Source organism: Vicia villosa, unplaced genomic scaffold (genome assembly GCF_029867415.1).
Source record: "Vicia villosa cultivar HV-30 ecotype Madison, WI unplaced genomic scaffold, Vvil1.0 ctg.001663F_1_1, whole genome shotgun sequence".
Classification (NCBI taxonomy): Eukaryota; Viridiplantae; Streptophyta; class Magnoliopsida; order Fabales; family Fabaceae; genus Vicia; species Vicia villosa.
Window position 1 is genome coordinate 228,940 of NW_026705691.1, and position 16,022 is coordinate 244,961.

The following is a 16,022-nucleotide window of genomic DNA, read 5'->3' on the forward strand; positions in this document are numbered from 1 at the left end:
AAAATCAACAACATTAAAGTAGTAGAAATAAGAAAATCAAATTTATAGAAAAGCTACTAAAATAAATAATTAAAAAGTAAAGAGTTAAGGGATGATAGAAAAGTCCGAGAGATTTATAGAGGTTTGGTTTAATGAATTTAACTACTACTCTGTTTAAGAATTCCTTCTTGAGATTTTCCATTAAGACGAGAGCAATTGAGTGGTTTGTCCCATGAACCTCCTTTTAAAAGTATAGGAGTTTTACAATGCCTAACTTTCCAATCATACACAGAGTTTTAACTATTTTTTTATAAAGAAAAAATTTACAGATACAAAAAAACCAGAGCTGGGGGATTATATCAAAACCCACTCAAACACCAACAAATCTAAAATTAGGCAAACCAAGTTTATCATGGTTCAACAAGAAAATTAGGAAGGAAGGGGTTAAGCTCCATACAACATGGGGCTTTACCTGAGAGGCCTTTGGGCGCTAAGCGAGCTATCAGGAAAATGAAAAATGAAGGAAAACCATAAAAAATACCAATCTAACACTCCAAAACCATACTCATATAAAAAAGTATTGACAAACCAAACAAAAATGAAGTCATGCATAAGAAGTAGAGAAACATACCAATGAGATTCTCACTCAAACACTAGGTCCCCTACATGTAATTTCTCTCTTAACATGGTTTTACCCAACTAAAGAAGAAAACCCATCTCCCGTGGCTTAGAACCTAAATCCTTGAGTTATACAATGATGAGAATAATGAGAAGTTTCCCCAAAGTCCTTTGACACTTGATTATCCAAAAACACTCTAAAACTCTCACATGCAAGCCAGGATGATGGCGAACTCGATACTTTGTTTCCTTTTTCCTCCCAAAATTAGCCAGCTCTCCCTTTCTCCCAGTCTCCATTTCAACTTCTGATAGAAAAGGAGAGAAATGATAGAGAAAATAGGGAGATAAGGCTTCGATTTAGTTAAATATAAGGAACTAAGAATTACCACCATGACCTTCAACTTGATCAAATTTTTCTAAAGATGCCACTACTAGAATTAAGTTTCTAATTCCCAAATACTTAATTCATACTTTATCTTACTTGAACATTAATCACTCCAACTAATCTAGGGTGTTACACACACACACACACACACACACTCTCTCTCTCTCTCTCTCTAACCTTTTCTTTTAATTTCACTCACTAATATTTTAGCTGAAGTGCTTTTCAAGAAAGTTCCTTTTGGGAGTGAAGATAAGTTATAATTCTAGAAGGGCAGATTTTTAAGTTCACCAATGACTTTTATATGCATTTAGATTGAAAATTATATCCACTTATGGATTGTTTGTTTTAGTTAGAAGATAAACACGTAAAAGCTTTGGTTTGGCGATTGTGAGATCAACCCCTTGTTTACCTTTTAGATTCGCCCACGGTAAAATCCCACAGATTATTGGTTAACCAGTGATAAAATCAAGATAAGGTCTAAGGTCAGGTTGGTATTAAAAGCTTGATAGGTTCGAGAGCTCAATTTGTAATAAAATAAGCGACTCAACAGTAAAATTCTGAGTATAATTATTTGGTCGGTACTCAACCATCTTTCATTATAAAAGGGGGTTCGTAATAATTAACTACTAATAGCTATAATGGTTTATTGGATACCCTCAAAATCAATTCTTAGGGATGTGAACAAGTCGTTTTAACTAAACTTGTATAATTTATGGTGTTCTTCTCATTCCCTCCAACTCTTTACTTTTCCTTATATATATATATATATATATATATATATATATATATACATATATATATATATATACATATATATATATATATACATATATATATATATATACATATATATATATATATATATATGTATATATATATATATATGTATATATATATATATATATATATGTATATATATATATATGTATATATATATATGTATATCTATATATATGTATATATATCTATATATATATATATATATATATATATATATATATATATATATATATATATATATATATATATATATATATATATATATATATATATATATATATATCTTAAATAAAATTTTTCTTTATCATTTCATTCGTAGTAATTAGTTTGGCGAAATATGTTTATATTGATTTAACCCAAATATATTACATGCATGAAATATTTGGGTTAAATCAATATAAACATATTTCGCCAAACAAATTACTACCAATGAAATGATAAAGAATTTTTTTATTTAATATATATATATATATATATATATATATATATATATATATATATATATATATATATATATATTCTAAATATAATTTTTTTTATATATTTCATTTAATAGTTGGTATTTGGTTTTGTGATATATATTTATGTTGATTTAACCCATACGTTCATGCATATCTCTCTTTTAGTTAAAATATTCATATTCTTGTCAATAGAAATAGAATTATTGTCAAATATAAATTTTTTCTATAATTGAATTTTGCATATATCTCTTGAATATACACCATTCTAATATTTTTTTTCTAAATCGACGTGTATTGAAAATAATATAACTCAGTCATGGTCATGCATTTAATTTTTTTTATGAAGACTCGTATATTATATTAATTTGAGGATAAATAATTTTTTCCATATAGTATAAAATATACATATTACTATATATATTGCAAACTTTTTTTAACATAGATAAAAATAATTAGGTAAGAATTATGAAAATTAAAAAAATATTCGTTTTCTTATTTTACTTATTTTTTAAATAAAGTTTGTGTAAAAAAATTCCTCTATAAAAGCTTCAATATAACTCTAACAATTTTCACAAAACATTGAGAAATTTATTTTGATAAGTAAGATGGGCTCATTTTCTTTATTGTGTATCTTTGTTTTAATACTCATTATGGGTAAGTGTCATATAACAAAGGCTCAAGACTCGCCAGCAGATTACGTGAACACCCACAATTTGGCGAGAGAAGAACTAGGAATTAATATGACAAATCTTGTTTGGGATGACAAAATTGCTGCTTTTGCACAAAATTATGTTAATAAATGTAAGGATTGTAAGCTGATCCCCTCAAACAAAGAAGCATACGGGTATGGCGAGAATCTTGCAATGAGTGCTCGCAACCTGAGTGGTGTAGATGCGGTGAACTTGTGGGTGGCTGAAAAGCCCCTATATAATTGGTATATAGAGAGATGTGAGGGTGGCGAATGTGGTCATTATACCCAAGTAGTTTGGGGAAGTTCACGACGTGTTGGATGTGGCAAAGGGAAATGTGATGATGGAAGAACATTTGTTGCTTGCTATTATCATCCTGCTGGCAACGTTCTTGGAGAAGTTCCATTCTAAGTGTTTTATTTGTTTAATCACAATAATTTGATTATGGCTCCTGTTTGGTGTTGGAATCTTTCTAAATAATAAAATAATGTGTAACTGCATTCATTTTGGTGAAATTTAATAATTTTTTCCAACTGGTATTCACTAACTTATCTATCCTAAAAAATCATAGATAACATAATTTATCAATTTAATAATCATAAACTATCTTATTCTTTTTAACTACATTATTTAAATAACTCTTGTATGATTGTTTGATTATATACAGAAAGTTGCAATTCTCTTTTAGTTGTGAGATGTTAAAGATTACTGGCCTTTAATTTTAATATATTTTTAGTGTGATTTGGAACTCCTCCAAAATTTTGAACTTGTTAATGGATTAAATAATTTGATTTACCGACCCGACTTCTTGTTTGTCACCTTTTCTATTTAGACGGTCCTTGTTTTGGTTTGTCACTTGGTTTATTTTGAGGAGGATGAATTGTTATTTATTAATGGTTTTATTTATATATTTGTTCTTTATATACCTTTTACTTGGGGGTGGTTAAAATTTTTTTATACGTAGTTATCTTTTTTTAATACATCTTTATAATAATAATAAAAAAATTATTCCATGTTTTTTTAGGTAATAATAACAATTTTTTGTTTTTTTTTTAATAATTACCATTGAAAAATATTTGTTTTATTTATTTTTTAATATTTAGCTAAAATAAATATTTTTTTCTATATTTTGTATTTATTTATTTATAACTAAGACAATAAAAAATAAGTAACATAAGTAGTAAATGATATTTTTTTGGCTAAACAACAAAATATATTTTTCAAAGTTGAAAAGTATGATTATGAACATCATTGTTTGATTTTAAACATATGTACAATATAATCATGGTTAAATTTTGCAAATTTGTAGCCAGATTTTCTTCTCATTCAAATATTTATCTTTTTATTTTACGTCCCTATTTTTTTTATGTAGCCGACCATACTTTGTAGGACAAGGCAATTATGTTGTAGTTATAGTGACAAATATTAATTTTTTGTTTTTTTAAGGGATAATACCTATTCACCCCCTGCAAATAGGGCGAGTTTTGGATTTCCCCCTATTAATTTTTTTAAAGAATCCCCCTTATCACTCTCAGATTCCATATGCACTCTGTAATATGGTGGGAGAACTGACTTTTTGAAATGTGCGGATAGCAAGAGTCGCCAACAATTGTTATTTTATCCAATTGGAAAGGCAAAAAGAACAGGAAAGACCTTTTAAAAAGACTTGAGTTTGGGGAGTAGGTTATACAAAGGGAAGGTATGAGCACCCTTTGTATCCATGGGCTCTTAATTGCTTAGTGTCATACCCCAATTTTTGACCTAAGATACCACCTCATATCATTGCATATGCATCATTTGCATCTCTAACAAATTGCATAGCTTGTGTTTGCTACTTGTGACTCAGCAGGGATTTAATCAAGAAATCACTCATCAGTACAAGCAACAATCAACTAGGGTTTTGTTCTCCCTTCATCTCAAATGAATCATCTTCATCAACAATCAACATTTGGTCCTCAGAGATTCATTTCAACAAGCTCAAAGGCTTTGAATCAACCAGATTAGGGTCTTGACTGAAGATAGCATACTTCTGACTTTTGCTCAGAATTTGACCTAATGACTTGGGACATGACCTCAAGACCCCAAGTACATCATTTTGGCCTAATCCATTAGCTCAAGACATCTCCTACACAAAGATTGATCAGACAAATCCTCAGATCAGGATTTTGAACTATCAGGGACTAAAATCAGGGATCACATTTGGGAAACCCTAAAAACCCCCAGGAAGTCAATCAAAGGTTTCAATCATCCTCAAATAATCCCTATGACCATATCCCATGGAAATTGCATCTCAATTCAAGGTCCACAGTCATCAATTTCATCAGGTCGACAATTAGGGTTTTGACCTAATTCACTGAATAACTGACTTTTTAATCAGGACATGGTGCCACAACTCAAACCATGGCTCAATATCCTCTAATGCCTCAATGTGATCCATTCATACCATTCATTTGGTGAGGGTAGCCTGTTTCATTTGAAATCTCCAGAAACGCGATTCGTCTGAAAAAGTCAACTGTGCAAGATCACCATTGACTTTTGGGGAATTTTGGTCAACCATGACTTTTGAAGTTTTAAATCATCAATATATGATATGAGAATTCATTTGATCAAGAAAAATCAAGAAAATCAATCAAGAATCAAAAAGTCAAAAGTTTGACTTTCATACTTAGAAATTTTTTCTAAGTGTTTTTCATGGTTTTTTCCAAACTTTGGAGGGGAATAACTCAAAATTTCACCTACAAACTGAAAAAAACTTCCAACATGAAAGTTGTAGATTTTGATCCAATAAACAACTTTGACACATATAAATTTTTTCCATAAGATCAACCATTTAAGAGATATGGAGCTTCAAAGTTGGTATCTTTTGAAAATTTCACTTAAAACTTCATTTTCTTCAAAGTTCATGGATCTTTTTCACCCATTTCCTTAAAGGTCTTGAAGAAACTTTCAACTAGGGTTTTGAAGTACATAACATGAGCTTTCCAAAATGTCCAAGAGCATGAAAAAATATGAAGTGTAGCTATGGTTTTGAATTTTGCCATTAGTGAACTTTTCACTTGAAATTTCAAGTCATTTTGCCAAAGTTATGAGCCAAATTGCCAAATGGACCAAGTAATGATACATAGAGGCAATAATTGGAAGATATTTTCTGATTTGAGACAGATGGGAAAGAGATAAGAAGCATAGCCAATTTTAACCATGGTTTAGTAACTTTAACCATATGCATTTAATGGTAAGATTCGTTTCTATCCTTTAAGTGCCAAATCACCAAAGAAGAAGCAAGTTGCAAAGCTCTGAGTTCAGAATGTTTGGCCTATAAATAGAGGTGCAAATCACTCTTCAATTCACACCAAAACCTCACAATTATAGGTTTTCTCTCTTCTTTCTTGAATTACAAGTCATGTGTTTCAAAGTGAGGTAGAAAACTCAACCTCCAAACCTTGCAAGTTCTGAACAAAGTGATGCTTCCCACAACTCATAAACATCATTTGAAACTTGTTTGAACCACTCATACACCCCAAAAACACCTCAAGCTCAAAATCACTACCTCACTTCTCAAATATGCATAACCATGGCCTTATCATGCCAAAATCCATTCAAGATCATTTCTGTCCAAACTAACACTTCCAACACCTCATATATATCACATATGAACTATCCAAACACTCACATATGATCTGAAACATCTCCATCTTCAAATTCGATTCATACTTGAAGCAACTGCAGATCGGGTGCCATGGCCATGCTCAGATGAATTCAACTTGTTCCAGACATCCAGACACCTTCCATAATCATCATAGAAGCTATTCAGATTGATACAAAGCATCTGTAACACCTCCAGATCAAAATCCAATTCTCAGTTTGGCCGTTTTTGAGGTAAGTGCTCATGAACTTCAAATTCATACTTCCACGCATCATAAATGAAATGTGAGCATACCATCTTGTTTCTGCACCTATGAGGATCATTAACCCTCAATCAATTGCATCATAACTTGCACATACACGATTTCACATTGAATTTCAGTTCTAGGGTTCTTCATGTTCATGCGAAAATTGACCCCTTTAGAGCAAAAATAAATGAATTCTGAGATCACCATCATGTTCCTTGTGAAAAACCGAGTGAGATAGACCCTTTGCTTGATCAAAACAACACAGTTTTAGAGATTTTCAAATTTCAGTTGGAGGGTTGTTCTTGGCGCGTTTTTGGTTCAAAGGATTTCTGGAAATTGATTTAAAATATAATTAATTCAACGCGTGTATATTACAAGCCACAAGCGTGGCTCAGTTGGCTTTTGTTTTGAGTAGTGACCTCAGGGTCACGAGTTCAAGTCCCTATGGGACCAAACCCTTCTTTTTTATCACTATTTCTCTTCATTTTTTTCACAACTTCAACCATTAATTTAACCAATCAAATTAACTCGTTTTTTATTCATTTCTTACACACTTATTATTTTATATATGTATTTTATGAATATCAAAAAAAATCACAAAAATATATTTGTTTAATACATTTTTAATTAAGTTTAAAATAACATATTTTAAGTGTTTTTTAATACTTTTTAATATTGTTTTTCACTTGATTTCTCAAATTTAATCACTTGTAAATATTTTTTGAGCAAACCCTAATCATCTAAGTGTCAATTTAAGACAATATTTTTGTTTATCTTGATTAAATTAACTTCTTTCAAAATTCAAATCATTTTAAATAAGCGATCGCGATTCTTTTCAAAAAAACGATAAACCATTTTCTTTTGATTTTCAAAGAAAACTATTGATTAAATCTTTTTAATTGATCAATTGATTTTCAAAACGAAGTGGGGCCTCTCGAATATTAGAGAGTGTAAGTCTCATTTCTTTTCTTTTTGTACAGTTTTTTAAACAATAAAACTTTTTCAAAATAAAATACTTTTCAAACTGTTTTCAAAACAACAAACGACGCGTCTGTAAATAAAACGATCAACCATGTTTTATAAAATACCACGGGCCTCCATGTAGGTATAAGTCCCAAGCCCCTTTTGTACATACCCATTCCAGTACATGAAATTAGGTATTTCATTGTACGCCTTTTTGTACATACACTTTTTTGTACATACACATTTTTGTACATACCTCGATCAGTTTGACTTTTAACTTTGAATAACAAACCTAAAATGAAGGTTTCTTTAAATCTTCCCAAAAATACCATGGGCCTCCATGTAGGTATAAGTCCCAAGCCCCTTTGAAAATACCTGTTTACATAGCTTTGAATAAATTCAAGTGGACCTCTCCCCGAGTGTGAGTCCAGAGCCCTGTGTATACAAATGGATCATGCTTACAGGTATATTTCCTTCATAAACTCCATTATATACACACACTTTGTCATATATAACTGTTCATATAACTGTTCATATTTGTTCATGTACTTGTGCATATTTGTTTGTACTTGTTCATATGTGTGATTGTGTTATATACTTGTTCAACTTAGTACAACACTAGGTTCCCCATAGCCTCCTATTGGGCTTCGTGCAAAGAATCTCCACTAGTTTAGGTTAGGACATAGAGTATGGTTTCCCGGTGAAATCGCTCTAAGAGCTCAAACCAACTATACCATGCCTCCCCTTGGGCTTTGTACAAACGAGTGACCCTCCCATAGCCTCCTCTTGGGCTTACAATGCAAGGACCCTGGATTGTCCCTCCCATAGCCTCCTCTTGGGCTTACAATGCAAGGACCCTCGGATAGCCTCCTCTTGGGCTTCGTACAAGGACCCACGGGCTTCTTATAAGCATCCCCAATATCCAAATCAAATACCCTAGGAGATTAGACATTTTTCATCTCTATGCTAGGAGTATCTCTTCTATATCATCACAAACAATCAATCAATCAAAATCAAACTTTTTTGCCACGAGGCTGGCTAATCAATCAAACTGTTTTACCACCGTACTGGCTGATTAATCAAAGTTTTTGTCACAAGGCTGACTTCATTGAAACTTTTGCCACGAGGCTGGCTGATTAATCAAAACTTTTTGTCACGAGGCTGACTTCATTGAAAGTTTTTGCCACAAGGCTGGTTAAACAAACAAAAAAAAATCAAACAGATGTATGTGATGATATAGATTAGATACATCTAGCATTTAGACGACATTTGTCTATTTTCCTTTGCTTCCACTAGCATAAGTGGGAACTACGATTGCTCTGACTTTCTCAACATCCCTTTGAGAATACGTAGGCACAAGGTCGATCCTTGGCGAGCAAAACAAAACAAAAAAAAACCATTCAAACCTTAGCACCCGTAGACCCCGAGCTACAGATGCTCTGATTCCCTTTAAGGGATATGTATGCAGAGGATCGCGATGATCTTTGCGAGCATAATCAAATAAACACCTTAGGTCCCACCTATTTCACAAGAACCTCTCAACAATATGGAATGAAAAACAAAGTAAAGAACCCTGTAGAGTACTACAGATACGTTGGGTGCTAATACCTTCCCTTCGTATAACCAACCCTCTTACCCAAGATCTCCCCCCACTTTTAGGTTATTGCAACTTTTTTCCTTTTCCTCCTTTGGAAATAATAAAAAGTTTGGTCGAAACAAAAGAAAAATCATTTTTTTGAGCACTCGAGCCCAAAGAAGGCATCAGGTGTCTCATCCCACAAAAAAGAGGAACAAAACGATTTTTCGCCCGCGACAGAAAAATGGCGACTTCACTGGGGACCATCTTTTTATTGTTTCCAAAGGAAGGGTTATTTCTATTTTCTTTATTTTTTCATTTCATTTTTTGTCATATGTGTGGTTCTTGTTCTGTTACTTGTGTGGTTCTGTTACAAGTGATACATTATGGACAAATCCTAACCCGGATTAAGTACACATAAGAAATTAGGTGGAGGGTATAGTCATGTGCAGGCGCACGTGAGAATCCTTCCGCTCAGTGGAGGTTCCTTGTTGGTAATATATGTTTAGCATGTTTCGTAGCGAAGACATTATTACTTTCATTGAACTGTAGAAGCTGAGAGACCGTAGAACCCCAACCCATCCTGGCCTTATTAGGTTGTGGTGCAGAAACTATTCAGGTGAAGACTTGGATTAGTTGTCATGCGGAGAACCACACTCAGACGAGTTTTTCTTGAGAATATTACTGGCTCATGAGTTTAATTGTTGAAGGCCGGTAATATCCGAAAGAAAAATGTAGACTCTGACGTATCAGTAGAACATGTTGTGCAGGTGATTAACTAGAACTATCCCATTTTTGGTTCTCTGACCTCATGCTCGTGACGCTGGACCGTTGAACTTATGCGTTACCATGTTTGCGTTACCATGTTTGTATACCATGTTTGTAGTACCATGTTACCATGTTTGAACTACCATGTTTGCTTTACCATGTTTGAATATGTGGCATCCATGCATCCATGCATTCATACATTCATTAAAAAACCCATCTTTTTCCATAAAAAACATGATTTTTCCAAAAATTTTAGAGAATTTTCTTTGCAAACATTATAGGATTAAGTTATGGAAAAAAGGTATACCAAAAAGTACGGTTTCAAAACGCCTGATGTAGAAAGACTGATAGAGTTAGCATCTTCTGTACAAGATCCTTCTAATTTTAGGAAAAGTTATGGAAAGCTTTTGCCTATTTTGAACACTCATGTTGATGAAGGACTTCTCAAAACTCTGGTTCAGTTCTATGATCCCGTCTACCGGTGTTTAACCTTTCCAGACTACCAGTTGGTACCGACCTTGGAAGAATATGCCAATCTTTTGGGTATCCCTGTGTCTGACAAAATACCCTTCAATGGTTTGGAAGCCATTCCTAAGTCACACGTCATTGCAGCAAGTACCCATTTGAAAAAGTCTGAAGTAGAGAGTAATTGGACTACCAAAGGAAACCTCCCGGGTTTAACTTCACACTTCCTGATAAAGAAAGCCTTTGATTTCATCGAAACTGGTAGCATGATAGCCTTTGAAGCTGTACTAGCCTTGCTCATCTATGGGTTGGTTCTGTTTCCCAATGTCGACAACTTTGTTGATATCAATGCCATAAAAATCTTTCTAATTGGAAATCCTGTTCCGACTTTACTTGGTGACATGTATTTCTCTGTCCATCATAGGAATCGCCAAGGCGGTGGAATCATTGTATGTTGTGCACCTTTGTTGTTCAAATGGATTGTTTCACACTTACCTGAGTCTCCTATTTTCACGGAAAACCGAGAAGGTTTGCGTTGGCCTCGAAGACTTATGTCTCTTACTAATAATGATATTCATTGGTATACCTTGGCTCGCTGTGGTACAGAAACCATTGAAAGTTGTGGAGAGTTCGCCAACGTACCCCTCATTGGCACACAAGGAGGAATTAACTACAATCCGGTCCTGGCCCGACGACAACTCGGGTATGCAAATTCCGTTAAACCTGTTGGTCCCTCAGTGGAAGGATACTTTTACCGAGAAGGGGATAATCCTAAAAAGTTGAAAGCAAGAATGATGAGAGCTTGGTACGACGTCCGATGGAAAGAAAAAGGTGAGGAAAGAGATTGCATTGCCATGGACGCCTACACCTGCTGGGTAAAGAAAAGAGCAAAGGAGTTCCAAATGCCTTATGCTTATGAAAAACCCATGTTTCCTGCAGTATCTCAACGACCCAACATTCCCACTATGGAGGGATACCAAGACACTTTGGCTAAGATGAGGGTAGAAAAAGATGCTTGGGAAGAAAAGTTTCGTAGCACTGAGGTGGAAAATAGAAAGTTGAAGAAAAGAGTGAAAGATCACGAAGAAACTCTCTATTATCAAGATGGATGACTCATGAGTAAAGATGAGAAGATTCGCCAGAAAGACGCTGCAATCAAGAGGTACATCAAAGAAAGCAAGAAAAATCTGGAAGGCTCAACAAGCAACGCTCCGACTCCTGATGATTGGAAGAATGTTGTTAACAAGCTGAAAGCTGAAAAGGCCGAGTTGAAAGCTTACTATGGGAAAGAAATCATGAAGCTCAAGCTGCACAATGCATTTGGTTCTTCGTCTGATGAAGATGCTTAGGATTTGTTTAGCTTATTTATTTATCATTTGCTTTTGTAAGGAGCTACGCTCCAATGTTGTAACATTTCCCATTATTGCAATAAAAAAAAATGAATGAATAAAAAGATTTGTTTGTGTTCAAATGTTTGCAAGGAAATAATCTTTAAAATGTTTGGAAAAAATCATAAATTTCTTTTTACATACATCATTCTGCATATCGAGTCCGTTGTATAGAGTCTCATCTTTTGGATCTTTCTCCAATAGATCATCAAGCTGTCGCGTCTCAAAGTTTCTCGGCCGCGCTCGCAATCAGATCACAGATACAATACTCGTTCAAGCAGAAGAAGAGTAATGGAACACTCTGAACAAGAGAATATTGAGCTTCGTGGTACAGTGACCACCCTTCAGGAAAAGTTGGAAAGTCTCACTACTCTGGTTGACTCCTTGATGGCCGCACAAAATCAGCCGCTGCCACCTGACAGTCAAGCAACAGTAACATCTGAAGTCACTACTCCAGTTTCTACAGTTGCATTCGGTATTCCATCTTTCTCCATGCCAGAAGGTTGGGGCCCGCCTTTCAGCTTTGGTACAGGTTTCCGTCATAATTTCTCTGGGGTTCAAACAGCTACAACTGAAGCGCCTGCTGCAAAGGGTTCGGCGTTTATTCCACATTCAGGGGTAACTTTTTCCCAAATCACTATGGCACTTTCTCAACCCACTATGACAGTTCCGACCCCTACGGTTCACACTGTTCCTTATGATGGCAATGAGATTTATCATGATCAAGGTGATAGCACAAATCCGCGTAATCTTGTGGAAGATCTCCAAGAACAGTTCAACAAGATTCAACTGGAAGTCAAAGCTATTCGTGGCAAAGATTTGTTTGGAAAGAATGCCCAGGAGCTATGTTTGGTTCCCAGTGTACAAATACCAGCTAAATTCAAGGTCCCAGACTTTGAAAAGTACAAAGGTAGTTCTTGTCCACAAAGCCATCTTGTGATGTATGCCAGGAAGATGTCTACTTATGCAGATAATCATCAGTTGCTTATCCATTACTTTCAAGACAGTTTGACTGGTGCCGCACTGAAGTGGTACACAGGCTTGGATAGCACTAATATTCGAACATTCAATGACCTAGGTGAGGCCTTTGTCCGACAATACAAGTATAACTCGGATATGGCTCCAGACAGAGATCAGCTTCGGTCCATGGCTCAGAAAGATCATGAAGCTTTCAAAGAATATGCCCAACGATGGAGAGAAACTGCTGCTCAGATTAATCCACCATTAAAAGAGAAAGAGATGACAAAGATCTTCTTGAATACTCTCAGTCCGTTTTATTATGAACGCATGATTGCTAGTGCTCCAAGTGATTTCACCGAAATGGTAAACATGGGGATGCGTCTAGAAGAAGGAGTCCGAACCGGACGTCTGACTAAAGAAGGTGGATCTTCGAGTGGAACCAAAAAGTTCGGAAGTGGTTTCCCAAAGAAGAAAGAACAAAGTGTTGACATGGTATCCCAAGGGAGACCAAGAGGAAACGTCAATCGTCAACGACAGGTTGCTGCTATCACACCAGTCGTTAACACAGCACCGAATCCGGGATTTACCCCTCAGTTTCAGCAACAACAGCCTCGACCACAGGCTCAACAACTTAACAATAATCAGAATCGTGTACAAAGAACTCCACAGTTTGATCCGATTCCAATGACCTACACAGAGTTGTACCCTGCTTTGATTGAAAGAGGTCTTGTTCAAACTAAAGCACCACCACCAGTACCTGAGAAACTCCCGTGGTGGTACAAAGCTGAGGTCTCATGCCCTTATCATCAAGGAGCACCTGGCCATGTTCTTGAGCATTGCATAGCTTTGAAATATGAAGTCCAGAGGTTGGTTAGGTCTAATCTCCTCTCTTTCAGAAATTTGAATCCTAATGTGCAAGCAAATCCGCTGCCCAATCATGGAGGGCATGTTGTAAACATGGTATATGGATGTCCTGGCCAATACCGAGTCTATAATATCAATTTCTCAAGAGCAGATTTGGTACAAATGCACGCTACTCTCTGTCGAGGGCCGAATTTTCGCCAGCATCAATACGGTTCCTGTAGAATATGTTGTGTGGATCCTCACGGGTGTTCGATTGTGAGAAGAGATCTCCAAGTTTTGCTAGATAATGGTACTATTGAGATCTACAGAAATAGGGATGAAAATGAAGTTAACATGATAGGATGTTATCCGCATGAGCTTTTAGTCTCAGATATCAACTCGGAAATGCCTAAAGTTAACATCATCGTTCCTCATTTCAACATGCCTGAGCGCGTGGAAGTTACTTACAATGAGCCGAAGGTTCCTATTGCTCCTTTAATCATTTGTCTACCTGGACCTGTTCCTTATGACTCTGACAAGGCAGTTCCATACAGCTACAATGCTACAATGATAAAGAATGGACAAGAAGTTCCTTTACCAACTCTCTCATCTGTCGAAAACATTGCTGATGTGAGTCGTGTAACAAGAAGTGGACGTGTGTATACTCCACTACCTCCAAAGCAGCCTGTTGCTCCTGCAGCCGGACAAAATCCTGTGAATACACCAGTAGGGAATCCTGAGGAAATTCCTGTCAGTAATACAAACACTGATGTTGGTCAATCCAGTGGAACCAATGTGAATCCTGACTTTGATGAAATTCTGAAGCTTATCAAAAGAAGTGAATACAAGATTGTGGATCAGCTTATGCAGACTCCTTCAAAAATCTCAATACTTTCATTGCTGTTGAATTCAAAAGCCCACAGGGAAGCCCTGATGAGGGTCTTGGATCAAGCTTTTGTAGATCATGATGTGACTGTTGACCACTTTGATGGGATAATAGCCAACATAACAGCTTGTAACAATTTAAGCTTCTGTGATGAAGAACTCCCCGAGGAGGGTAAAAATCACAATCTTGCTTTGCACATTTCTATGAACTGTCAGTCAGACTCTTTGTCCAATGTGTTGGTAGACACCGGATCTTCCTTGAATGTGATGCCAAAAACAACTCTTGCTCGCTTGTCTTACCAAGGAATGCCTATGAAGTTCAGTGGTGTAGTAGTCAAAGCATTTGATGGATCACGAAAATCTGTTATCGGCGAAGTCAATCTTCCCATGACAATTGGCCCACATACATTTCAAATCACTTTCCAGGTCATGGACATTCAAGCGGCTTATAGCTGTCTGTTAGGACGACCCTGGATCCATGAAGCAGGGGCAGTAACTTCTACGCTCCATCAAAAGTTAAAGTTTGTAACAAATGGAAAATTGGTAACAATAAGTGGAGAGCAAGCCTTGATGGTGAGCCATTTATCCAATTTCTCTTTCATAAGTGCTGATGATGTGGAAGGAACGCAGTTCCAAGGTCTCTCTTTAGAAGACGAATCTTCCAAGAAGAAAGCATCGATCTCTTCTTACAAAGAGGCGGTAAAAGTAGTGAAAGATGGAACTACCACTGGCTGGGGGCAAGTTGTGATCCCGACCAAGAATGAAACTAGAGCAGGTCTCGGATGTTCACCAACATTCTCAAACTGCACCAAGAAGGATGAAACCCTTCGTCCGATCAAGGAAACATTCATTAGTGGAGGATTCCTTAACCCAATTCCTCAAGAGGTTAATGTCCTTATCGAAGAATGCATTGAAGAAGGTCTACCCGATGATGAAGAAGAATGGAAATGTTATCTCAATGACTCGGGATACATATCTCAGGAAGAACCATATCCTCCGTCAGAGAAACCCAAAGGCAAAGAAACTGAGCCTGTTCCTGCAGAAATCTGGGATACCTTGGGACAACCAAGTGGGAAATTTGATTACATGGTAAAATATACTGCACCTGAAAGTTACAAGATTGCGATTGAGGATATCCAACCAACTGGATGGGGAGATTCCTTTGAACATAATAGTCAACCAGAAGAGGCTTATCAGCCCTGTCATTTTTCTCAGCAGCCTGAAATTACTGGCTTCAATGCATCTGCCAAGATTAACAATCCTGAAGATGGTTATTATCACATAAATGCCATTTTTGAAGATGAAGGAGAAGATGGTCCCGCAACTGACTCAGAAAGTGTCGCTGATAATGAGTCTCTTCATCCTGAAGACT

At 35.8% G+C, this 16,022-nt stretch overlaps 1 protein-coding gene across 1 annotated transcript; it reads left to right on the plus strand.

The window, feature by feature from the left end:
* The first annotated feature begins 2,873 nt into the window (after positions 1-2,873).
* On the plus strand, positions 2,874-3,323 carry LOC131636205 (pathogenesis-related protein 1-like). The gene has a single exon (XM_058906848.1). It carries the CDS (start codon positions 2,874-2,876, stop codon positions 3,321-3,323), a length of 450 nt encoding a protein of 149 aa, XP_058762831.1.
* Positions 3,324-16,022: the final 12,699 nt, after the last annotated feature.

What these genes read in the sequence shown, in the direction of transcription:
- LOC131636205 (XM_058906848.1), top strand. Translation starts at nt 2,874, where the DNA reads ATGGGTAAGTGTCATATAACAAAGGCTCAAGACTCGCCAGCAGATTAC.